General features: G+C 41.0%; 1 protein-coding gene across 1 annotated transcript in view; it reads left to right on the top strand.

The window, feature by feature from the left end:
- acvr2ba (activin A receptor type 2Ba) overlaps positions 1 to 27,614 on the top strand; it is a 61,286-nt gene that overhangs the window by 18,079 nt on the left and 15,593 nt on the right. Inside the window, exon 2 of the mRNA XM_027149893.2 lies at positions 21,249 to 21,456. Within this exon, the coding sequence (XP_027005694.1) occupies positions 21,249 to 21,456 (208 nt within the window). The remainder of the gene's footprint in view (positions 1 to 21,248; positions 21,457 to 27,614) is intronic.

Below are 27,614 nucleotides of genomic sequence, written 5' to 3'. Positions count from 1 at the left end.
GTGGGTTGTGAGAGTGGGTTGTGAGAGTGGGTTGTGAGAGTGGGTTGTGAGAGTGGGTTGTGAGAGTGGGTTGTGAGAGTGGGTTGTGAGAGTGGGTGAGGATGAGGGAGAGTGTGAGAGTGGGTGAAGGTGAGGATGAGAGATAGTGGGTGTGAGTGACGGTGAGAGAGAGGGTGAGGGTGACGGTGTGAGAGCGGGTGAGGGTGACTGTGTGAGAGCGGGTGAGGGTGACTGTGAGAGCGGGTGAGGGTGACGGTGTGAGAGCGGGTGAGGGTGACGGTGGGTGACAGCGGGTGAGGGTGACTGTGTGAGAGCGGGTGAGGGTGACGGTGGGTGAGAGCGGGTGAGGGTGACGGTGGGTGAGAGCGGGTGAGGGTGACTGTGGGTGAGAGCGGGTGAGGGTGACGGTGGGTGAGAGCGGGTGAGGGTGACTGTGTGTGAGAGCGGGTGAGGGTGACGGTGGGTGAGAGCGGGTGAGGGTGACTGTGTGTGAGAGCGGGTGAGGGTGACGGTGGGTGAGAGCGGGTGAGGTTAATTTGTTTTTTTGTGTTTTTTTCCCCTGAAAATCATACTGTCATGATTTGTATGTAGCTGCAGTGTTTGTGTGACTCTGAATAAATGCAGCTTCATGCAGCTTCTTCACCATTACTTGTGCGTTAAGTGAATTCTTTGTGCTCAAGCTTCACCTGTCCCCATTACTCATGTTTTATGAAAACGGTTGTGAGGTGGGGCTTTTTCATGAGCACACAGGCATGGACAGACACATGCAGTGTGGGTTTGATGGATGGTCGCTATACAGTGCTCATGTAACGCAGTGCTGAATTATATGTAATATTGCTTCAGGCCTTCACATTTTTTTTTTGCATGTTTGTGCGTATCAGATGAAATAAGGCAGCGAGCCGTTTGTGGCCCGCGGGCCTCGAGTTTGACAAGTGTGGTTTGTGTGGATGTATGTGATTAATGGTTCATCATTAATCATGGATTATATTTTTTCCTCAGCTCACCGTTCACCAATTTCACTTTTCAAGATTTCAGACAAATCTTACGGCTTGCTGTCAGTAACGAGGACTGCTGTTCTGGGCAGACGGTTATTTTTGAATGCTTTGACTGGCAGCAAATAAACAAACCACAGTATCTTGTTATTCAAACAAATGGTGTATTGAGTCATTAAGAAGAGCGGTATTAATACTGTAATCTCTGCCTGATGCTCCTGGAGGTTGCACTGATTGTAACGTTAATGGAGACTTTTTAAAACTTGAACTGTGACATTTCTAAGTGAGAGCTGCAATTTTAAAAAAAAAGTGCAGCATATAGGATATGAATCACATAGCAATCGGGGAAGAGTCGAATCAAGATGAGCGTGTGTGTCTCCGTGTCTACTGTAACACAGGGTGTAGACTGCACTTTGCAGACCGCTGTTATTACCCCTGAAGCCTCGATTAGACAGAAATCTGGTTAAAAGGAAACCTGCGTTTAAAAAAAAGCGTCAAGTCTTTACATTTCCAGCTTCAGATAATTGCAAAGATTCGACGATGGGGTTCAGTGGCGCCTTCCATCCCGTGTGCCGTCTGACCCGTCGGTATTTCATTACGTGGTTCTGTGCCGTGCAGAAACACGAGAGAAAAGCACACGGAACACAGACGAGCCTTTGTTATTAGCTCCGTAATCTGACCTCTTGAATCAAACAGCAAGCTTCAGCTTAGGGCTTTTTTGTTGCCCGTCAGCCTCCCACTTTTCCAGTCGCCGCGTTCATTTGTAAAAACCGAGCAGCTGCTTCAACAATAACCCGTTCCACGCTGTTCATGCTGTGCGTTGTCAAGAGGGCATTGATTAAACCTGACTTCGGTGGAACGCTAGGTATTTGGCAGCGTGAAGGCCAGCTGCACCTCTCAGAAGGCAGAACGTAGTACACAAACCTATGCAGGCTTTTTCAAATGCGAACGCTCAGCCAGTGAGCGTGTTGCGACTTCTCCGACTGACCAGCGCTCTACTCACTGACAGCTTCGTAAAACAGTACGCAAGAAGTAAGAAAGATAAATATAGAACGGGTGACATTCCCAGATGTCCCAATTCATCCAGCTGGGCTGCTGGGGAATATGATTACACTGCTACTGGGGGAAATTGCGTAATGTGGAAGACTTGGCTTATGTTACACATTTTCCTTTCAGAGCCAACACGACGCACGCCGACGGAGGATTTGATCTCGTTACAGGCAAACCAAAACGATTCAGAAAATCTCCAGCAGTATTAATCGATAGGTCGATCAGAAGTATCGGTTTTACTTGAATCTTTTTTTTCCTGTATCAAGTAAAATCAGAAGTAAGTGCCTCACGTCTGTATCGTTTTTTGATATCGTGATTTTTTTTTTCATAATAATTAAATTTTTATTTCTTTTTTAGAGGGAAAGAAGGCTTTTGAATATTTAACGGGGTGAAGGTGTATAGAATTGCAAGCTTGTCGTACTGCTCGATTCTCACTAAAACCTTTTTGTCTACGTTTAAACGGTCTTGCTATCGCCGTCAGCTGCCTCTCGCACCCTGTTAAAGATACTGCTTATATGCAATAGCATGAGCTTTGAGAACCGGCAATTTACGATTTTCTTCAACTTAAGAATAGGCTAGAATATGAGCAGTATAAAGTATCCAGTGCCTGGATGTAGATTTAGGACTCGAGTCAAGAAGTGCAAAGGATCATGAAGAACTGGACTGAAAACGGAACCCTGACTTTTCATCGTAATGATTCGTCATAACACAATCCAAAATTTTTGGACAATTTCTTCTTAACATAGAATGCCTTAGCTTCATTCAAATCAACAGTAGCCAATCATGGGCTTCAGTGCCAACTACATCAGCAGCAGCTCAAAGAGATGCAGTCAAATGGCTTCCTGTGCCACGGAGGAAGCACACGATGGTCTTCGCCGTCTCTGGATGGTAGCTGGCGTGTGATGGTGAGATGCCTGAGAAAATTGAGGGGAAAATAAAAGATTTCCAGTTTTCAGTGAAAGATGTATCGCCGTATGTCATAACGCCATGTCGCCTGCTATGAAAGGAAACGACTGAGGCCGCAGGATTCAGTTGAGAACACGAGAGAGATTGGGGAAACGGGGCGGAGCTTCCAGATGTCGTAAATACCGGAGAGTACAAATCGTTTGCGCAGACGTTCGACTCGTCTCCTGTTTTATCGAAGCAAAAACCTGCTCCGATACTTGTGCATATTCTGATGTTATGGCGTTGCTGGTGTAATTATAACAGGCATCAAAGCATACACTGAATTTTGCGGTCGTGAAATATCGCAGCGTAACACAATTTGAATTCACCTACCTCGAGTTTCAGATCAACGTATTTTTACTTATCCGTTTTATGAAATTCACCAGAGTTGCTTTTAAACATTTTCTCCAGTGTTCATTGTGCAAAGAGTTTATAAATGCCGCACTTTGTCTCCGGCTTCTTTCTGAACACATTAATGGACTCTGTAACAATAACAAGCCTTTTCTCGATCACTGACAAAGCGGCCCACTGCACGCGGCTCGCATCCCTCTCTCTCTCTCCCATCTACATTGAGATGGTGTGTGTATACGTCCTCTTTTCTCTAAGTAGTGCTCAGCGGCAGATGTTGTTAATTAACTTGTAATGTGTTCCCGCAGAACGGACAGCTGTGCAGAATAAATGTATTGCATCACCTCAGCCAGGACAAGCACAGTGTTTAAAGGGCAACGATAAAAGTGGACTCCTTTTATACCTTATGCTGAGTCACACGTAGGTGTAACACTAGACTCTGTTCTCCCAGGGGAGGGGTGGGTATCATTTATTGATCTCGCCATCTTAAAGGCACACACTGTTCTTCGTTCCTCAACCGGTAACATTACGGAACCTGAACTGATCACAGATCGTTTCATAGAGATTTGTGTAGGAACAACGGTTTCTTTGACTACATCATTTGTATTCATTCCAGTTCTTAACATACCACAAATTTGGAAATGGAAAAATTGCATGTCTCCGTGCTTCTAAGAACACCCATGCGGTTAGCAATTCATTACACGTTCGTCGCTAATACCGCTTGAAAGCTAGTTATCACGAAAAGTCCAGCTGGGTAAATATATGCAGCACATTCGCTGCTGGTGAATTCAGGAAAAAAAGCCTCTGTTATGTGACCCTCTGGAAGCTCAAGGCGGTGCAGCAGAAACCCTGGTTTGCTAATTGAGTTGTTTTTTGGTTGTTGTGGTTGTTCACTTGTTAGCGTTGTTGGATGCTAACACCTCCTGTTACTCTGCTCGTTCTGCCGAGCAGTCAGAAGGAAAGAGAGTAAGCTAAAGGATTTTGACTGAACTAATTTTTTGCATTCTGGGAAAGTTGCTTCCAAAAAAAAAAATCGCGTAAAACAGATTATTGTAACATTTGTTGTTTATTTTTCCTGTTTTAATGTCTATAGACGATCCGAGGTTGTCACATCCGCTGCTTGTTTTTCATTTCAAGCAAATTCGAAGTGTGTTCTTACCAAGAGTGCATGGAGGAAACAAGACGAGTGGCAATGAGTTCAAAGATGTTTAGCTTGTAAAGAACCTAAACCTACTAGCAAGGTTTAAAGGTATAGTTCTCACGTTATGTACGTCAGTGTGCAAACGAATAAACATTCGGAGATCGCAAGTTCGATGATATTCTGATGATAAAACATCCATCCGTGTCTGAGAGGCAACAAAACTAGCCGTGCAGTCTGAAAGAGAAGAATGGCATACTTTCTCTCCTCTCTCCACTGTCAATCACAGAGACACTAGACAATCCTGGCTGTCTGTGAGCTCATATACAAGAAGAAACCTTGAAAGGAACCAGACTCAAAAGGGAGGCCATCTTCGTCTGGGTGACAACAAGCGATTATAAATAATTTCCCTCCTGTACACATGTATACTTCATAGTCAAAAAGTGCAGTTGTGTACAAAAGCATGTGAACAAGCTACAAATATGAGCATCAGTCATTTTTAGTTTTAACATGAGGTCTATTGTGTTGTCATTATCGACTGTTCATAATGAAGAGTGCAGTCCTAAAGCAATTCAGGAGGAAAAAAAACCATCCTCATCCGTCTGTACGGATTCTGATCAGTAGCGTCCCCGGTCATCTTCTTTATCTTTAGGCTGTTCATGCGGGTCCATCTTTAGCAGCAGAAACTGAATTTCAGGTGATGAGAACTCCAAACAGAAGTAGGGCATCAAGATGGATCAGGCAGGTCCGGAGAGAGGAAGGGGTCAGAATCACTGATATCTCAGGAGTCTGATGGGGGGAGGGGGAGGAGTGGTGCCTGGAAAGGTAGATGGAGAGAGAGATAGAAAGAGAGGGAGAAAAAAGGGGAGGATAGAGATAGAGAGATTGAGGTTGAGGGAGAGAGAAAGAAAGAGGAGGAGTATGTGAGAGGGAGAGGGCGAGAGAGACTGAGAGAGAGAGAGAGAGAGAGAATGAGGGTGAGTGATAGAGAGAGACAGGGAGAGAGAGAGGGTGAGAGAGACAGGGAGAGAGAGAGGGCGAGAGAGACAGGGAGAGGCAGAGAGAGAGAGAGATGGTGAAAGAGAGAGAGAGACAGACACACGGGTAGATAGAGAAAAAGGGGAGGATAGAGATTGAGATGGAGGGAGAGATAAAGAAAGAGGAGGAGTGGGGAAGAGGTGGATGAAATGCGTGTGAGAGAGAGAGGAGGAGGAGGGGTTGAGAAGAACAAAAATGATTAGTTATGTCCTTGAAACGACATTATGTCACTATCGTCATGGGGAGCTGCTCGGATCCTGAAATTGGGAAAATAAATAAATAAACAAGCATTCCATCTGATTGTATGTTAGTAAGGACAATTTAGCACAACATCTATTAATCCATGGTGAAGCTGCTTTTACAGCTGACAGGTGGGAACTGAACTCTCAAAATGTATAGTGGTGAAAATCCCATTGTTAGCATGAAACGGTAGAAACAACGTCGCTCTTATGCAAGAAACAGACGGCTCAGTAACATCTCGAAGGTTTTAATCTTTCAGGAAAAAAAAAAAAAGCTTAATTGCCTAAATGTTGCTCAGGTGAAACTAAGCGAAAGCTGGAAGAGCAGTTAAACGTTCCACCCCGTAACACTGGCCATGTTTGAATGACTGTTACTGTTTATTACTCACTACTCTATAATGCTTCTGAGCAGATTAAGGCATTTAGAACGAAGTCTGGTTGAATGAATACTTTCCACATACATTGGTAAGGCATGTTGTGAATAATTAAACCATCGCAAGCCCCTCCTCTTCTCTCCCATAACTCCTCCTCTCTTCCTCACAGCCCCGGATCTAAAATCTACTGATGCTGTGTATTAAAGTATCACATTTCTGTCTATCTGTCTATCAAGAAACCACTGTCACTACTGCTCTTTGTTTCACTGTAGTTCATTTGATTGAGCGACTAATTATACTTCTATAGTATGCTGATCCTTTAAAACGTTTAAAGATGCCTTGCTATTTTGGACCAGAGTTAAAAAAATTTTAACACATCCTTCAAATTGTCCAACTTGGAAAATGTGAGTAATGTATTTGTATAAAAGCCATCAACTCTATCCTAGACAAGGGAAAGACATGTGTAGTGTCCAGTTCATGACCAACCATAAAACCATCACCAACATTTTGTGCACGATTTAAATCTCGCTCAGTAACGAATGTCCGAGGACGTCTGCCTTCGAGGACGTTTATGTCACACGTCATTTCTGTGCCGGAGATGTTGGACATATATTGCACCGTTATTACATCGATTGAATTCCACGAGTTCAAGGATGAGAACATTGTCTTTTATCATGTCATGGATTCCTCCTGTACTGAAATGCAGCTTTCACTGCAAGACTGTTCACATTGGCACTCAGCCTTGAACGACAAAAAGTCCTGAGGCGATTGAGTGAGAGTTGAACCGTTAGACAACTCTTTCATGATAGACCTGTAGCAGTAGGTCTGTGTACAACCTTATTGCCGCCCAAACATTTGATAGCAGGCTTTTCTCTCCTTAATTGTCTTTTAAAGCCTATTTTCCTCTCGATGCTCTTTCTGTGTCCTAACTACCCAGTTAAAAACGGATAGATTGAAAGATGCCTTTTAAAGCTTTTATGTATTAGATTTTTTGTTGACGCAACCTTCTCAGCTACGCATCAATTACAGCAATCTAAAGCCTGTTAAACCTCAACACAGATTTATTTCTTTCTTTCTTTTTTCTTCCTTTTACCATTTCCTGCTCTTTCTTTATTGCACAAAAATACACGGATATGAGGATTAAAAACCTTTAAATCAGTTAAATCCAGTGGTTAAAAATTAGATTAAGAAATATTGTCAAATCCGCAGCATGCGTGTGGACAGCCATTTTAATTGCATGAAATGAACTCGCCGCTATTATCTGCGCTCGGATTTATTCCTTGCATTTGCCGTTAAACAAATAATTACTCATTTCTAGTCTTCATTTGTTTTTAGCTCGCTTGCAGAGCTTGGTGTTATAGATGTGAACCCTAACTCACAGTGTTTCCCCCCTGCTGCTTCACAGCTGGCTCAAGGCCACAGATTTGGAGTGAAGTTCATTTAAGCCTGTCCTTTATAACATGTTTACGTTGTTATGGGATTAAATGCTGCGGTGTTGCAAGCAATCTTGAAACTGGTGTGCCCATTTATTTACTTGCATTCCTTTGGCCCTGAAATGAAAACCGTACGAGTGCAAACGAAGAGAGAGTATTCTAGCTGATGATCCCAGTCAGAGATCAGCTATTTCACCCATTTAAAGGTAGAAATGTTCAGCTAAAGTCCACCTTAATCTTTCAAAAAGCTGCTCAAACAGCCTTTTCTAGCCCTTATCCCGGTCCCGTCTGCATCACCGTCTGCAGGCTTTCCTGACGTAATCACCGGTGAGGGAGGTCACCAATAGAAACCTTTAATGGCAGTTCGTTTTGTTTCCCTCACACCTTTTTTCTCACTCTGCATGTCTTTAAGGCACAGAAGGTGGCTTTTACGCACACACGGTTAATGTTTTTCATGCACGCCTTCACTCAATCGGTTGTAGCCAGAGCTGCGGTGGATCACATGCAGTAGTAATGCAGGCTTCTGATAATTTGACGGTACAGTACCAGTGCTGACAATTTGCACAGTGTTATTATTTAATCATAGTGAGAGCTCTATATTGACTCAGAGTTAAGCTCTCACTGGCCGGATTGGTTTCCCGCCGAGGAATTGAACCCGGGCCGTGGCGATGAGAGCACGGGATCCTGCCCCCGGACCACCTCGAATCACCTTGACTTGTGCAGTAACTAATGAACAGTGAAATAAAACTGGATGAAAGCAAGGGGCAGAGGTGACTCAAGCAGTTACAGCTCTGGCTTGTTGCATCTAATTAGTAACCAGGGGTGTTGTATCATGGCTGGCCCTGTGCTCTGACCCCCAACCTCCAAAACAAACTTGGGATATGCAAAGGAAGAATTTCTCTGTGCTGTATTAAATATGTGACAAAATAAAGACTTCTATTCTGTTCTCCAGAAACAACTGTTAGCAGATATGTTTTAATTCAAATACCCCATTTGCCCTTTGTAGTGTTGGACTTCTACACCTCACTAGTTTCTTATTTATAGTGTAGCAAAACCCTACAAACACGCAACAAGTTTCTTTCGGTTCACTAATTTGATTAGTCAAGCATCGTTCCAAGAGTTTATATATTTACTATAAGCACACTGGGATGTTACACGCTGCTGTATCGTTTGTTCACCTTGTAATATTTCACTTCCTAGTTCAAAACCATTACTAGTCTAGTGTTGGCGATGGTGGCATCATGTCTGGAGGGACCCTTTAATCTTTTAAAATGACTCTGGAAGCTGACATCAGAACAACATTCAGTAAGTGATATGACAATGTTTGCCATGACTACAATATGTGATAATTACTAAGGCGCAGGATTTTAATCGGTGCTTCATGTTTATTTGTTTTAATGTTTGTATACATGCGTGTTCTAGAAAAAAACAAACAAGAATATATCACGTTGAAGATTCACTGTACTCAACACCTTCTGGAGAACAACAAGTAGCCTTGTAGCCATGACCATACAGTACTCGCTAAAATAACAGTAGTAGCATTAAATCTGTGTTTTTCCCCTTAGCCTGTGTGTATGTGCTGTGAGTGGGAAATAACAACTGTGGTCAATATCTCCTGCAAGCGTGTTCACCCAGCGTTGAGTCACAACATATCGGTAAACCACAGGCTTTTCCTGCGGTCTGAACACTGATCTTAAAAGAGAGATGCTGCCAGCGTTCTCCAGAGGAACTTCTTTTAGTCGCTCCTGCTAAAGTAAAAGAGAGGGTTTGGAAAAGCCAAAAGATGTAGTAGAAATCTTAGGTGTGTATTAAGTGTGTAAGTCTAGTAATATAGAACCTCACACAGTTTTAAGCTTGCTATACAGCACATGATGTACTGATTAATAAAATACACAATGGAGATGACAGACAGGCTTTCTCTGATCAGGTCATGATTAAAGTGATGCTAATGACTGCCTTAATTGATTGGATTTAACATAGTGAGGCATAAAGGCATAGAAGCCACATTACAGCACAATGGAATGATACAGAGCTTGGACCCCAACCTTCTAACCAACAACCCAGCGCTTTAATTACTGCCCCCAGCACAGACAGACAGACAGACACTCTGCCCCACACACACACACACACACACACACACACACACACACACACACACACACACACACACACACACACACACACACACACACACACACACACACACACACACAGAGAGACATACAGACACCCTGCCCACACACACACACACACACACACACACAGACACACACACAGAGAGAGACAGACACTCTGCCACACACACACACACACAGACAGACAGACAGACACTCTGCCAACACACACAGACAGACACCCTGCCCCCCCCCCCACACACACACAGACAGACACTCTGCCAACACACACAGACAGACACCCGCCCCACGCACACACAGACAGACACCCTGCCCACAGACACTCTGCCACACAGAGACACTCTGCCCACACACATAGACAGACACTCTGCCACACAGAGAGACAGACACTCTGCCCACACACACACACACACACACACACACACACACACACACACACACACACACACACACACACACACACACAGACACCCTGCACACACACACACAGACACTCTGCCTACAGACACTCTGCCACACAGAGAGACAGACACTCTGCCCTCAAACACACACACACACACACACACACACACACACACACACACACACACACACACACACACACAGATAGACACTCTGCCCACACACACACACACACACACACACACACACACACACACACACACACACACACACACAGATAGACACTCTGCCCACACACACACACACACACACACACACACACACACACACACACACACACACACACACACAGACAGACACACAGACAGACACTCTGCCAACACACACAGACAGACAACCCCCCCATGCACACGCAGACAGACACCCTGCCCACAGACACTCTGCCACACAGAGACACTCTGCCCACACACATAGACAGACACTCTGCCACACAGAGAGACAGACACTCTGCCCCCCCCCACACACACACAGACAGACAGACACCCTGCACACACACACACAGACACCCTGCCCACAGACACTCTGCCACACAGAGAGACAGACACTCTGCCCTCAAACACACACACACACACACACACACACACACACACACACACACACACACACACACACACAGATAGACACTCTGCCCACACACACACACACACACACACACTTTGCCACACACAGACATTCATTCTCACCCACACACACTCTCACTCACCCTGTCTCACTCATTCTGTCACTCTCACACTCACACACACTTTCTTCCTCTGCATCTGCAGTTTTGTATTAAAAAAATGGAGAAAGATGTTGCCCCAAGGTCAACACTGTCATATCCATACAACACACATACAACACACACATTATGATCTTTCTGATATCGTTAATACAGCTACAGTAATTAATGATTGCATTAACCTGGAATTGCAACATGAACCCCCTGTTTTCTATAAGTATTTAAATAATTGCTATAGGACGAAAAAGGCGGTCAATTAAATGCCCCGACAATGTAAAATACTCTCACTAACATTCTTGTGGGGAAATTTCATTTCCCACTCCTACAGCTGCACTTGAGGACGTGTGACCATCTCTTTTCATTTGTGATGACATTTGGTCACCTTGTGGCCATTACACATGGCTTAATGCACACATAGATGCATAGACACACACCCACACACACAGATCGGATTCCTCTTTTGTATACGAACAAACAGTCTGTGAGGAAACTCGGCTGAAAGCATCAATTTGTCTGGTTTTGATGGAATGCCAGTTCTTTTGTTTTGCGGTTTTCAGCCTCTGTTTCCAATTACAGCGCAAAGTCTCGTCAGGAATGTCAGAGTGCTGTCTGAGGTTTCGTGTCAGTGTTTTTTCGAGGTCTGCATGCTCACACAGTAGTTGAAGGGTTGGTCTTTAGGGGCCGTACAAAATGAGATCCAGATCTCGCTCTCATACACGTACTCGCAAGCACGAACACACACACAGTGTGTGTGGGAGTGCAATATTTCTTTGATCTCAGGAATGATATATGAGGATTGAAGCCTTTTTTGGTTGATGGAAGTGTATTTTTTTTAGCTGCAGGTCTTTCTTCTGTACCTTTTTGTGTCTGCCTAAATGTAGTGTAAGCGGAGCCTTTACTACAATCTTTTGAATAGTTTTGTATAGTATGTATTCCAGAGGAAGGATTGCTCTTATACCGCAGTGATTTACCAGATTTGTGATTTTTAATTTACCATTAAACAAGACATTGTGCATTTTATGGAATGGCTGTAAAACCCAGGTCTTCAGGACAGAAATGTTTTCCACTTTATGGACATCAAGTAACATCAAGGAAAAGGGGGTGAATGATACCCTGGTAACGAAACAATTATACACTTATTCCCCTCCAAAAGTATTGGAACGGCAGGGGTTTGGTTGTGTGGCTGCTTCTGGAACAGGCTCACTCAGTTTTATAGATGATGAAGCCCATGTTGGTAGCAGCTGAGTGAATTCAAAAGTCTACAGTGACAGAGAAATGCATTAGAATTAACCAGGCTGAACTTTATCATCATGCAGCAAGACAATGACATAAAATACAATGCCAGCACAACACAGCATTTTATCTAGGGGGGAGAAGTGGAAGGTTTTAGACTGACCAGGTCAATCACCAGACCTTAACACAATTGAGCAGCATTTCAGCTCCTGATTTAGAGATAAAAGAGAGAAATACCACAAAACAAACCAAGCCTGGTAAAATGTCATAAAATAAAAAACAGTTTGGTGATGTCACTGGGTCGCCGCAAGAATGATGCAACCATGTATTAAGTTTTATTTATTTACTTACTTACTTACTTACTTACTTACTTACTTACTTACTACACGCTGTTCTTATACTTTTCCTCACCTCCAAATTGGGTGGTTTGCCACTAATTGCATCAAGCAAATGCAAAGATTTGTAGAAAATAAAAGCTGAATTGTTGTTAACTTGTCTAACAAAACAAAAAAAAAGCCTTGTTTTTAAATACTTTCAGAGGGAAAGAAATCGTAAGTCTACAATTCGGTTCCTTTTCCTGACTCTGAATTGTAGACATTATACCAGCTCCCAACGTCCTCTGTGGGACGAAGCCTTTGGATGTCCACTGAGCCGAGGCTGACTCTAAGAATGCTGAGACATCTCCAGTTAGACTCTGTGATACTAAGGAGATCCGAAGTCCATGATCCTCACACCAATACAACATTTAACTGACTGTATATTACAATCACACCCCCAGTGTCACCCATATGAGGATGGGTTCCCCCTTGAGTCCGGTTCCTCTCAAGGTTTCTTCCTTTACCAATTTAAGGGAGTTTTTCCTTGCCACTGCTGCCTGAGTCACCTCAGACTTGCTCATAGGGGGATAAATACATACAGATTGTGTACTATATATCTAATAATAATCTTGAATTTTTTATTCTGTTAATTCTTTTTCTTTTATTATTCGTTATTTCTTTTATTATTCTTTATGTTTACCTTCTGCTCTATGTTTATGTTCTGTAAAGCTGCTTTGAGACAATGCCTATTGTAAAAAGCGCTATAAAAATAACTTGAATTGAATTGAACTTACGATTTCTTCCATAGATGCAAAGTAGGATCATTGCAAAAAAGGTCACAATAACACTATTACTTTCTTTATTATAATAAAGGTAACGCATTAGAAGAAGCACGTATAACGTATAATTGATCATTGCTGTCAGTTGTAACAATTGTCAGGTTATAGAAATATAATCTGCAGCTTCTGATTTCAGTCATTTGACCATGCTGTGATGGCTGTATTATTGTAATTAATACACCATCTTTGTAAAAAAAAAAAAAAAAAAAAAAAAAAATCTTGCTTTGACTCCGGTGCTGGGGTGCCATCATAGCGCACACCACGTGTATGCTGTGATTCCAGTAGAACACGTGCTAATTACCTTCTCATGTCCTTGTATTTACTTGTGACTGTTCAGTTAATATTCGTATAGAAATAAGAACGTGTCATGTTGTGCTTTATCAAACCCACCATGGTGAATGTATTTATTTATATTTCTTGACTGAGGGATTTCTGTGGTTAAAGTGGTTTGATTACTGAGTGCCATCGAACACAGACGTCTGATCCAGCAGTTCAAGGTTGCTGTTTTCACGTGCTGGTGTTGGTATGTTTACAGTAGGTGGTCTTAAGTTTTCTGATGAAAAGTATGTATAAAGGAAAGTAAAATACACTTTAGTCACACAGCATGATGGTGCGATTTTCTTTATATCTTCATACAGACTGACTTTTATATTTTTTCTTCAAATTTCTGTTAAAGATTTTTTTAAAGTGGATTTTTACTTAAAAGGATCATAGCCTTAGCGGGATTTTAACAAAATTCCTTATAAAAAATACAAATGGTTGTATGGTATGTAATATATTGATGGTTTACCGAAGTTTAAGTACTGAATTTAAGTACTGGCAGAAAGATTTTATATTGTTATATTGTATACATACTAATGTTTGTGCTTTGGAAGCGGTACGTTGAAACCTTAGAACACTGTCTGTTGTATACACTGTGAAAGCACATAATGTCATAAACGGACTACTTTTACAGCACTTTTACGTTTACAGGCCTGCTGCTTCTGCTGTACAACAGTGAAGTTTAAACAATTGTGCAACATCTTGGACAGAAATCGCAGCACAGCAACAACAGCAGATAATGTTGGTGCAGCGTTAGCACCCAGCTAGCTAGCAGACAATATGAAATGGCTTTAGCAACCAGCTAGCTAGCAGACCATATGAAATAGCTTTAGCCGCAAGTTAGACAATACAGAATAGCTTTATAAGCAAGCTAGACAATATGAAATAGCCTTAGCGGCAAGCAGACCGTATGAAATAGCTTTTGCAATTAGTTAACCAGCAGACAATATAAAACAGTTTTATCAGCAAGCTAGACAATATGAAATACCTTTAGCAGCTAGCATCAAACATAAAATAGCTTTAATAGCAAGCTAGAAAGCAGACAGTATGATGTAGCTTTAGCGGGCAACTAGCAAGTAGACAATAAGAAACAGTGTTGGCAAGCTAGCCAGCAGACAATATGAAATAACTTGAGCAACTAGTTAGTCAGGAGACGATAGCAAGTAACATTAGCACATGCTAGCTGGTTAATTTAAGTGATAACTTTAATCAATGGTTAATGATGACTTTCTCAAAACAGTGGTTAGTGTGATTAGTGTTAGAGACTTAACCAAGAACTGAATCTCTAAAGCTAGTACTGGTCTAAAAGTAGAGATCTTTGCACTGTTTGCAGTGTGTTTAGCCATGTTGATTTGAAGTCTGTGTTTGAGAAGATATTATTTGAGATTTCAGATTAAGATGCTGTTTTCTGTGTTTTTTTTTTTACAAATTGCCACCTTACATCAAACCCAGCCTTTCAGTGTGTGACTGGTACATTCAGCTGTTATGGTGGTAAAATGGATTACATTTGAGAGGATATCTGTCGCCTTACTTTGTACCTCACTGCAAAGTATTAGCGAATTGAAACTTATATAGTCCACAACATTGTTGTGTATGCAGTCTTTTGCTCTATAGTGCTAAATAAATACCTTCCATGCTTATATGGTATGCATCATTATAATGAAGATCCACTTGAACTTTTATTTAGCATGGAGTTATCTCCTCAGGGAAAAGGAAGAATGTTTCCTAGCATAGCTTGCTGCAGTAATGTATTTTACCTCAGGACGCACTGGACCCATGTTTGTGTTGCCTTAATTACAGAAAACGAAGCACGGAATTGTGACAATATGCTGCCTATGTTGTATATGTTGTACGGTCTCCTTAAGATCAGCCCTAGTCAACACCACAACTCGACTAACCGCTCGATTGAAAATCTGATCAAACCGAATTGGACCGAACAGTAATCCAGCTTTCCCAATCCATTTCTAATCCACTAGTGCACAAGATGATGTTTGTAGTGATGCTCAGCTTTGTTCAGGCTTCCTCTGGATAAAATTTACATTCAGTGACCTTTTATAGAATGTCTCTTTGGAGGGAAAAAAAAATATTTCCACATGCCTATATAGCATATATACTAAGTTCATTCACCATTGTTTCCCCCCTCCTGTTGTTTGTGTAGTTTATGGTGAGGCAAAATTTGGCAGAAAAATGTAGAACCTGACACTGTGCTCAGGAAAAACATGCAAAATTTTTATTTTCAGCAGTTAAAATAAAAACTGATTAGATTTTTTTTTCTTTTAGCTCACAAGGTGAGACTATTCCTGTCGGTGCTTGACTAATGATGGTGAATCTTCATGACTGAGTTTTTGGTGGGAACGAGCAGGTTAATTGTTATGTCTGTGCTATTAAAATATCATCAGTTATATTATACAAGGACATTTTATGGTGGTCTGGTAAATCTATCAGAAATTGACCAATTATAGACAGATCTATAGCTATAATCCCAGGAAAAGCTGCATGTCGAAGATACCGACACTATGCATTTATGAGACAAATGTTTTATATGTAAAGTAACCCTTAAGAAAGCTTTATTTGTTTTGTTAACTGCTTTGTAGTGAGCTGCTGTCGTGTGAACGTTGAAGCAGGTTTTCCTGATCAGATATTGGCAGCTTGATGCGTGGAATCCATCTGAGATTCTCAGTTATGGTTCAAGTGTAATGTTCACACTTTCTACTTTATTTCTAACTCAGTATCTCCATCCTGCTCCTAATGTAGTGGTAACAGGTACTGAACCAGTCATTCTCTAAACAAGTGTGTGGATGACTGAATGCTGATGAGCACACAGAGATTCTGGCCGGCGTCCAAATCCGAGCTGCTGTTCCTGTCCTCTGATGATCCTGCACACACCGAGCTGTTCTGCATGCTGCATTCATTCGCTGTTGGTGTTTTTTCCCTGCCATTATCATGCAGCTATGTCCTTAAAGCCTGACCTTTTTATTTCACTACAAGCAGACACAAACTTGATGGCATATGTGCAGTTACAGTGTTGTGATCCATTAAAGGAACACCGACAGGCTGGAGTAGCGAATATATCGGGTATAATAACTAATAACATGTTCAGGCTCTTTCAGCTGTACCATTTGGTGTTTAATGCATATTAAAAAAAGACAGTTTTGAAGTCATAATCAACACATTAACCGCTTTAGCTTTGAGATGAATTCTAGAAATGGAGGCTGTGTTACAGAGCTGAAACAGGCTGTAGGAGACAATCCTCTGCCTAATGGCATTGGCTCGAAAAGAACGGATGGTCCCAGTAAAATGATATTGCCCATGTAATGTGCAGGCCGAGCAGCGGTCATAATGTTTACCTCAAAGGCTCCGGATTCTCATGTAATGCTTTTAGGACATGCTTCCTTTTGTGTCCATTGACATCTGCTTTTGCCATTAGCCTAGACGTCCCCATGGAGGCTCGTAAATTCAGTTCCTGAATGCAGAAGAGGCTCAGTTGCAGAGGCAGCAGGGTTTTTAGTATGTGCAGCAACTCAAACAGTGCACTGGCATTGCCCAGCCTCATTTAAAGCTCTGCTCTGTGTGTGTGTGTCTGTGTGTGCGTGTGATTGCACTAAAAAGGGCTTTGTCTAGGGGGATGGGGCGACGGTGCTACTCCTACATTTGTTGTCGCCTAGCAACCGCAACGCACAGATTGGCGAGAACATCTGCCGTCGCTGGCGCTGCCAAAGCCGTGATGTACAGTACACACACGCACACACACACACACACACACACACACACACACACACACACACACACACACACACACACACAGAGGCTCGGCCAGGCAGAGCCCGAACAGCTCTCACTCGTTTCCCCCCCCTCAAAGATCGCACTGCTGATCCGAGAGCCGAGTGCACCGTTTTCATGCTTGGCCAGGATCAGCCTTGAGCGATCGCTTTAAACGATAAAAGCCTCAGTCAGGACCATTTGGGAATATATTCCACTGGTGGGCTGTTTGCCAAATACACAATGTGTTTTTCATCTTTTTTTTCATAGTGAACTGGATAACGAAATCTCTGAATCAAGTCTACCTCTGAATCAATCTCTGATCAGACTCTAGAAAAGCTTTGTAGGACTGTAAGGTTCTTGCTCAGGAGAAACTCTTCAGCTGGCATCTTTTCTACCTATAGAAACCCATAAGTGATTGAATTCTCCTAACAAATTAGTAAAAATAAATAGATAGGAGCGATTACTAGTTCACACGTTACAATTTCTGTGAAGCTCCTCTTGGTCTGAGATGAGTATGAAACATGATATGATTCCTCTGGCCCTCGACATGCATTCGAAGTGTTATCTCCTCACCCTGACCCCCTGACCTCGCACAAGGATCTCGCTTGTGGTGTTCTCAGCTTGGCTCAGCGGATCATACGCTAGTCTTGCCTGAAGCACAGTGTCAGCCAACAGTTTCACGCTTTATAATCATGCATTCTCAATCATTATTTTATACTGTCAGAGGTGAAATTCTGATCTTAACCCATTATAGTGATATATAGAAGTGGTTTTCTTAGCTGTGAAGAAAGTCTTATTTACATATGTCACTTGGCAATGACTTTTTCACACATTTAATGATCTACTTCACAGCATGAGGGCTACTTTCTGAATATACATATATAAGGCTGAAAAGACTCCAAGCCATTTCCAGGCTTTTTGTTGGCTGATAGGTGTGCTCATGGATATTTAACATGCTCTCAGTTCAGCTCTCACGTTGTGTTGTTTTCCCTCTGGAAGCTTCTCTCAAAAGACCAAAGAACAGGTGGGCATCTTTAATAGTTGTTTTTGCTCTTGCTAGAGAGAGTAAGAGTGGGGGGGAGGAGAGAGAGAGAGAGTAAGAGTTGGGGGGAGGAGAGAGAGAGAGAGAGAGAGAGAGAGAGAGAGAGAGAGAGAGAGAGAGAAACAAATCCTTTCTAGAACAAACCACCTCAAGCACTCGCATTGATCTCCCAAACGTCTTGGCTTTCTAATAAAGCCAACCTTGTTCATGAAGATAATCCAACCTTCTTCTGTCCTTCTAGATAGTGTGTGCTAACCTGGATCGTTCCTTTCATTACAGCCAGAGCATGCTGTCCTCATATAGGCTGGCCTTCTCAAGAGAGTCTGGCCTTGAGTGATGGTTTGAGGTTATCGCAGTTCCACTATCACACCTCTAAAAGGATTTGATGAAACCTGTGCAGACGTCCGGACACCGGTGCACTGGTTCATTTCTGAAATTTCACCTTTAATGATTCAGGGAATGTGTGAGAGGTTTTTTTTAGGGGGAGCCAAATGGGGAGCTTGAAAGCTAGCATATGTTTTCTCTAAGATGTGAAAAAACAGCCAATTCTCATACTTGTTTAATTGCTGCTCTTATCAAAATGAGGAAACTGCTAACTGCCATACATGAGCTTAGAGACTTTCATAATTGGCTAATGATTGACAGGGGAGATTCTCTGAGCAGGGCGGTTATTCTGTATTGGACATCTGGCCTTGTGGGGCTGGGGTAATAAGATGGACACTTTTCTCTTGTGCCATTCAGAAGCTTCAGGTTGTCTTTTTTGTCAATTTTTGTGCGATTTGTGAATATTCTAAAGCAGATGACTGTGTCATAGCAGCACATGTTGTGTGCATAGATACATCCATAAGTTTCCATTACCTCGTGGTATTCTTATTAAAATGCTTTGGACTTATTTTGCCATAAATGTGGCATTTGGCAAATTATGGCAGTTGGCAGTCTTCTGCAGAGCGACTTACATTTATCTCATTTGTACAGCTGAGCAATTGTGGGTTAAGGGCCTTGCTCAGGGGCCCAGCAGTGGCAGCTTGGTGGTCAACCTTTCAATCAGTAGTCCAACACGTTCACCACTAGTCTACCACATCCCATGGATTTCACTGGAACTGTGCAGCACCTGAGTGAAGGCCAGTATTGTAGTGGAGGAAGGGTTTGGCTATTTGAATAGTCAATGACTCGTGCACACAGAATTTTAATTTTAATTCTAGCCGTTGTAAACGTGACATTAGAGTCACACGAGCCTCTCACCTGCCTTAGCGTGCAATGGAAACCTAGCCCGATTGCCTTTAGAGCCACAGCTTAAAGCTCATACGTACTACACCAGAAGCCTTCTTCCCTTCATTCAGCATCTCGGCAGCTCTTTATTTATTCTGTCTTGTACTGTATAAAAGGTTACACCAGGTCTGCATGCACAATTAAGCACTTGGTTAAAACCCCTCTTGACTTATTTTCAGAGCGAGTTTACCTATCAGCTCTTGAAAGAACAAGGACGCTCGCTTTCGAGACCATTATTTTCCGGACATTTCCATCTAGCCAGTTTAAATCGGAGCACAAACTGGTCTGTGACATCAGTGCCACCAAAGTGACGATCAGTATTGCTATTCTGCCTTCCTCTGTCTCCCTTTTTACCTTAACCACAGAAAAACAGTCAAAATTATGACTTTGCATGAGCAACACTGCACCTGGTTAGAATTAAAAAGTTCTAGTCCAGGTCTCGTGTGGGAAGGGTGCGTAGTATCTGTGGTTTTTCTTCTTTGTTTTTAAAGGTGTGAAAGGAAAAAGAATTGTGGTTGAAATGTGGCTGTATTGTACTAATACTGTGGGGGAAAAAATGTATTACCGTTTCCACCACAACCCGTCAGTCGGTGTTGGGGGTGCGAGGTACTATAGGGAGCGTTTGTTTCGTAAGTGACGTCAGTCACGGTCGACAGCCAAGAGGGAAAACGTGTTGAACAGATGTCATCTGAAACAGGAGGGGGTGTTGAGAATATTTTCCTTTGTGGTCACTGACCACAATGTGCTCTAAAAATGCAGTCGAGGGTGACTGATGTAATACAAACACACCTCATACTAATACTATACTCCCACCCCACTGCTGACTGACAGGTTTTTGTGCATGACATCAGAAATGCAAATGCGAAAGGATTTAGCAAGTCCGCTTGAATAACGACCGGCTTTATACATGACGCAGAAGAAGTGAAATAAGAAAACAGGGCTAATTGCTGTTTTGATATGACAGTCATCACTTAGAAGAAATGCAAGAAAGAAGGAAATACAATGCAATGCAAATGGACTTTCATTTCTATTTGGCAGACCGTGTACGTTCTCGTAAACAAAAACGTGTCTCGTGTCACAACTAATGTCTAGAAAGTCAATAGAAATATTAATAGAAAGTCACAATTAATGTCACACTTAATTGAGATGTAAAATTGTCATCTGAACTTGCTGATAGAATTCAATAGAATTTGCAATTTCTGTCAAAAATTGTCCAAAAAATGAATTCAATATTTGTATGTTAGAGATGGAAAATGTTCTTCTGAATTTGCCAAGTTTTAATGGCCAAGCTCAGATCGTGTAAGGTTTAATATGATGTTTACTGTGAGATTACTTTTTTTTAATGATTTCAAGATTTTGTGAATGAGATTTTTAAGAATAAAACCAAGCAGCAGTCTTGTTGCTGTCTTATTGCCAAGTGACATCAGCTGTGATGGGATACCGTTAAAGCTGAACATCTTGCAGTAGCAAAGCGTTTATCTTGTCAACACTAAGCAGCTAAATTTGAGCACTACTATGTTTTACAGAGATATTGAGAGCAGTCCAGTGCTATCACTGACCAGTGCTTGTTTCTGTGTTTGTGTGTGTGTGTAGTACCCAGCCATGGAGAGGTGGAGACACGGGAGTGTTTGTACTACAACATCAACTGGGAGATTGAGAAGACCAACCAGAGCGGCGTGGAGCGGTGTGAAGGCGAGAAGGACAAGCGCTCTCACTGCTACGCTTCATGGCGCAACAACTCTGGAACCATCGAGCTTGTGAAGAAGGGCTGCTGGTTGGATGACTTCAACTGCTATGACAGGTCAGTCATCACACACACATGCACACACACGTGCGCATGCGTGCAAACACGTGTAAACAACCACACACACACACACGCGCATACTAGTTTAGTGTGTTTTTTAAATGCAAATTATTGCGTGCAAACACGCGTAGACAACCACACACAAATCACCACCCCCCCCCCCCACACACACACAAACACACAAGTTTAGTGGGTGACATCACTAATTAAATTGAAATTAAATTATTCGTTAAAATGTAATTTTTTTTTTACTTTTAGTAGTTTTGACTAGAACTGAGGTTGATTTTAATATATTTTCAAATTTTTTGTTTTGATACAATTTTACAGAACATTAATTTCGTGGATGATTTCAACCACAGAGGTACATGTAAGGGTAGTGTTTGTGAAGTGCTCAGAAAAGTTCATATGTTTCTTTAATTTTTTCTTTTTTTTGGCTTAAATTTTGATGATTTCCTTTAATAAACAATTGCAGAGAATTTACGGATGTATTTTTAAAGGAAATGTATACCATACTACTTCATATAAGTACGGCAGTTCTCTTTATTCCATTATTTCATTTCCTTTAAAAATGTAATGAATTATTTTAGTTTACAACAAACCTGATTTTTCTGCAATTCTAGGAAAGTAGTAAGGGAAGTATAAATAGATACAGAATCAGATTCTGACATGATCGCTCTATAAAAAGAAAGCAACCTTGTTTTTTCCCGTAATTCTGGAGCATATTTAGAAGTGTCTGGAGAAAACTGGAGCATGACATTAACGATGTAACTGTATTTATCACATTTCTACCACGAATGTGACACTCTCTAATGTATAATCACAACACTTCTGTTTTAACTTGAAACTTGTAAAAGTTTAAAAAGAATCATGAGCTCTGAGTCACATCAGCCTACGGTATGTTTAGAGGCTGTGTGACAGGCGTCTCGTAAGCGTACGCTCAAAAGATTCGCCAACACGTCTGGAAACGTCTGCTTATTTAGTGCGTAGATCTCTTCCTTATGTCTGAATAGTCGTTTCATGGCCCAGAGTTATTTAAAGTCACGGATTTCTTTTCGCCCCGAATTAATTTTTACACCCTGTGCTCACTCCTGACCTAATTTCATGACGACTACCTGTGTGCCGGCACAGATGAGACTTTCAGAAATATGTTGAATTACAGTTGAATAATTCATAGCGGTCACATACCTCATACCTCAAATATATCTCACTTTACATATCAACTAAAAGGTTTCAGAAGATTTATGAAGTGCTGTTGTTTTTTTTTTTTTTGTTTTTTTAAATAACAATACTTAGCGACATACATAAAAAACAAAGCAGCAGTGTTGAATGTAAAGTAAACGTATCATGTGTTCAGTCAGACTTTATTAAGAATATCAAAAGTAGAAAAACGATTTCATTCAGAAGCAGCGTAAAGAGATTCTGTAATTTTATTTTTTTTTAAATTGTAAAATATAAAATGTCAATTCAGAGTATTTCAAAAATATATTTATTAGTATATCAATATTTTAGTATCATATTATCTAGCCTTTTTTTTTATCAAGGTTGCCAGTCCAGTCAAATTCATCCATCCTGTCGGAGTTTTTCTTAATTCGTAAAAAACGTCTTGACCTGAAAACGATAAAAGAAAAGACATGTTAAGGTTTTGTCCGATGGAAAAAGAATTGTAAAAAACTTTTTTGACTGAAAACATATGGTGTTTGCTTCTTGCTCATTCAGACAGCGCTAAGTGGCTTGTTCAGTGTCACGCGGGTTGCTAGATCGCCTCTGCAATTAGGCTAATTTTAATTTCCTAGAGCAGAAGAAAAGCCTTGTCGTCGTAATTTAAAATCTGGGCAGCCATCTGTAGTGGGTGTATTAGCATTTTCCAGAATTAGTTGATTGTTAAAGTTTCATATCCATGTGTGTTACTGTTGGGCTTCTAGACTAATGTGCGGCAGTTTAACCAACGATTTAAAAGAACATCCGGCTTTGTTTTGTGGTTCTGCTTTTCTGAATTTCTTTTTTGACCAAGAATATTATTTTTTAAACTCACTAGGTATTATATAAGGAATAAACCATTTTGTGACATCGTGTCTTTAGAAAGTAATCAACAGCAGCTAAGTGTAGATTCCACAGCGAATTGACAACAATTATATCTTTTTATTAAGTAAAAAAAAAAACAACACTTTGTAACAGTAGATTTGTAACCATGCCTACAACTTTATTGAGTTACTGATAATGTTGTGGAACTATTGTGAAACAAGTCAGTTCCTGGTATTACTTATAACAGTCACTCCCTGTTTTTATATAACTTTTTGTTTCAGTTAAAAAGTTAATACTGAATTTGGTCACGTTACTGATCATTTTGTGGCATCTGAAGACTTTCTAATGTCAGAAAATTAACAGAGCATTGAAGCTGGCACTGGTGGCTCAAGTGGTTAAGGCGTAATGGGTTGCTGAATGAAGGACTGGGGTAAAAGACCCAGAACTGCCAAACTGCCACTGTTGGGCCCTTGAGCAAGGCCCTTAACACTCACTGTATCACAGCGGCCCTTGTGCTCTGACACCAACCTCCTTAGTTGGGATACGTGAAGAAAAGAATTTCACTGTGCTGTAATGTATAATTGCCAATAATAAAGGCTTCCATGCCCCTAATTCACACTGGAGACTCCTTTCGTGTCCAACTTCAGCAAATCATTGTTATATGGTGTCATTCACCATCAGTCGCTGTGAAGGTTGTTACTATGGAAACTGTACCATGTTAGATCTAGCTCATTAATAAAAATCTTGCAATTTTTTGACTTTAGGGATATAGCAACATATGAACAATAGCATATGAAAACACATGAAGTACAAGATTTAAAATGTCTATGAACTTGTCCTTCATGTCTTGGGAGGAAGAAGGTTGCTGCTTTTCCCACGACGCACATTTCAAATGTAAGGATGCTGGTGGTTCATTAAATTGAAGTCCATTGTGAGCTTCCATCTGCAAAATTATTGTATGAAAATGCTGTGGAATGGAAAGTAGACCTGTTTACGAGGAAACATTTCATCATAGCTCTGAATACTGTGTGTTTAGCTGCTCACCATGGGAGTATTGGCAAAACACTTTCCTCAGAATTGTATTACAGCAGTGAGTGAACCAGTCACACAAAGTACTGTTTAAAAAAGAAAGAAAGAAAAAGAAAGAAAAAGGTTACTTCAGTGATCCCAGGTCATCTCATCTGCCAGAGCATGAGGCTGGGTATGGAGATGTTGTGCAGGATTACACTGTAGTAGAAACTAGCTGTACTCACTGGACATGTCTATTGACCCCAGATCTATTCACTGAACATCACTTGTAGCATCAACACTGATCTGTGGATTGTTGTTAATGCTGGAATGTAGGATATTGTAAACGAAACAAAACAAAAAAAGATCATTAGGCCCGAGAGACATAGATTGATTTTTCCACAATCACGATTTTCCAGTTTAAAATACTACGGTAAAGGATTTAATAGTTCTCAATAGACTGAGAGAGACAACACAATGAGCTTTTTCACCGTTCCTGCTAAGGAGAAAAGGCAAAGGAGTATAATAATATCAGCCGGCAGTCAGGAACAGACCGACTAGGGCTTGGATTTTACATAGTAATATTCAGTGGACAGTTTTTCGTTATAAAAAGATTTATAAAAAGATTTCCTTATTATTTGATGATCATAAAAATGGCTGCTGTTTTTTCGCTTCTTTGCTTTGACCCCAGAGCGAGAGGGGAAAAAAGTATTTAAAAACATGTTTAATTACTTTTAAATGATCATCATGGTTCACATTAACAGTGAGTTTTAGATTTGTCTCTTTGTTGCAGGCCTTTTTAATATTCTTGGGTCAAAATCTTTCTCTTTCAGGCAAAACAGGCATTTTGACCATTTTTTGCAGACGTTTTTCAGTGCATGTGTCTAATCTTAGCTAAGTTAAACATGTACTGAACGATTTTATTTCACATTATTAAACTCAATTTATTCTGCATCTACCTTGACAAAATAACAGACAAGGAGCTTAAAGGCAGGGTCTCCGGCAACTAATGGAAAGAAATGTCTTTATAATAGCTGAAAGGAAGAACAATACGATTGCAGATAAACAAACAAGCAAAAATGACACACAAGCATAATCATGCAAAGGACGACCTATATTAGTTCTGTGAAACAAAGCAAAACCAAGACGGTTGTAGTTGCCTCTCTACATTACTACGATAGAAAAGATGTGTTATTTGTTTAGTAACAGCGTTTAGGTCAGGAGTTATTGACTCTGGAAACTCCAATCTGTGAATATGCGCCAACTTCCTGCTCCTTCAGTTCTCTCCAGCGCTGGAAAGCTGATCCTATATTGACACGTCCTACTTCTTGTCTTTATCATAAGCCTTTCTTCGCTTTCTTTCATTGTTTTTATCACCCATGTCAATGTTAAAACCACTTTCTGCTAATGTCACACATGCGCACTGAACACTCTCCACCCATATGGACAAGCCCCGCCCCTTTCTGCTCAATTTTGATTTTTGTTTAGTTTGTCGTTCCAACACATTTTCTGAAGCATTTCTCAAACATCGGAGACCCTACCTTTAAATGTCACATGACATGGAGAGAGGGGGCGGGGCTTCTTGGAATATTGTGTTCATGTTGGATTGTTCATAGACCTGCACAGATCTGCCCAAGTATCGCTCGAGATTCTACACACAATTCGTAACTGTAACGTGTCGATCGGTATAATATAATATAAACACCAGTAAACATCACTGGATATCAGGGAAATGTAGGGTGTCATAAGGCTGTTATATCACACAAGCCTAATCAGTATCATTTGTTAATACTAAACCTGTGAGAATTTTTTTTTTGGGTTTTCAAGATCTAGCACTTGTTAAGTCTGATAGTGGGATTGTAGCAGCTGTTATACGCTCATGCAACCATGTTGTAACGATTAAAGACACCAACAAAGGCAACGAAAATCAACCAGTTTAGTCGACTTCAACATTAAGAGCTTTGTAGCAGAAATGGAGCTCCAGTCATTCTCCAGGTCAGAATATTTATTCAATCAAATTTATTTGTGTTTGTTTATTTGATTGATATTTTTCACGATTTTTAAGTACTTTTTTTTTTTTTTTTACAGTAGTAAGTTTTACAGTACAATAGTTTTATACCAACAAAATATGCTCTGCTTTCTATCGTGTTTATGATTCTTTCGTTTTCTCAAATTTTTTTTCTCAAGTTGAAATTGTGAAGTCATGAATCATGTCATTTTGTTTCACTCTTAGTGAGTTCTGTATCGTTTGAAACATTTGGCTGATACTTAAATCTAGTTTATCTTCACTTGCTGTTCTGCTGAAACTGTAGTTTCTATGCATTAAGTCGACGCAGTAAATGAGAGTAAATGAGGACGTTTTCACAATGCAGCGTGGTTGTGTTATTTTTGCTGGTTAACCCTTAGAGGATAAGAAAAGAATCCGGTGAACATATCTGATGAAGCGAATGGAAAAAGGCACTTTTGTGTGTATGTAATTATGTCTTTGTGTATGCGTGCATGCGCTCTTACTATACGTCGCCTCTGTCGCTCCCTCAGGAAACGTGCATTGTTAGCTGCTACAGGAGGTTAACAATGTGAGAGGTTTAAATTGATTAACACTTCATTTCCTAGTGCTTCTTAACTCTGATTGGTCAAAAGGCATTGATTCAGCAGTGACGCCGTGGCTGCAGAGCAACATTACAGGTTTATAATTATGTGCCCTTTCAGATATCTAATCGTTTCTATAGTAACAGCAAATTCAAAGGGACCTGGCTGATGTATGGCTGATGCTCCACAGAACAGCACCTAAGGGTCATAATACTTTGTGTTTATACAGTGTTAGTATTTAGGTGTTGGTTCTGAGGGAAAGAGTCTCCAGTGTTCTGTAACAGTCAGAGGTAGCATAGCATGCTGCTTTTTTCTTTTCTATCTGTCTGTCTGTCTGTCCGTCCGTCCTTTCCTCCTTCCTTCCATACATCCTTACATTCATACATCCCTCATTCCATACATCCTTCCTTCCTTACATTTTTCCTTCCTTTCTTTCTTCCTTTCTTCCTTCCTTCCCTACATCCTTCCCTCCCTCCTTCCATACATCCTTTCTTTCTTTCTTTCTTTCTTTCTTTCTTTCTTTCTTTCTTCTATCC

This window comes from Tachysurus fulvidraco, chromosome 3 (genome assembly GCF_022655615.1).
Source record: "Tachysurus fulvidraco isolate hzauxx_2018 chromosome 3, HZAU_PFXX_2.0, whole genome shotgun sequence".
NCBI classification, from domain to species: domain Eukaryota; kingdom Metazoa; phylum Chordata; class Actinopteri; order Siluriformes; family Bagridae; genus Tachysurus; species Tachysurus fulvidraco.
The sequence above is the reverse complement of the archived record's forward strand: the minus strand, read 5'-3'. Positions and strand labels throughout refer to the sequence as shown.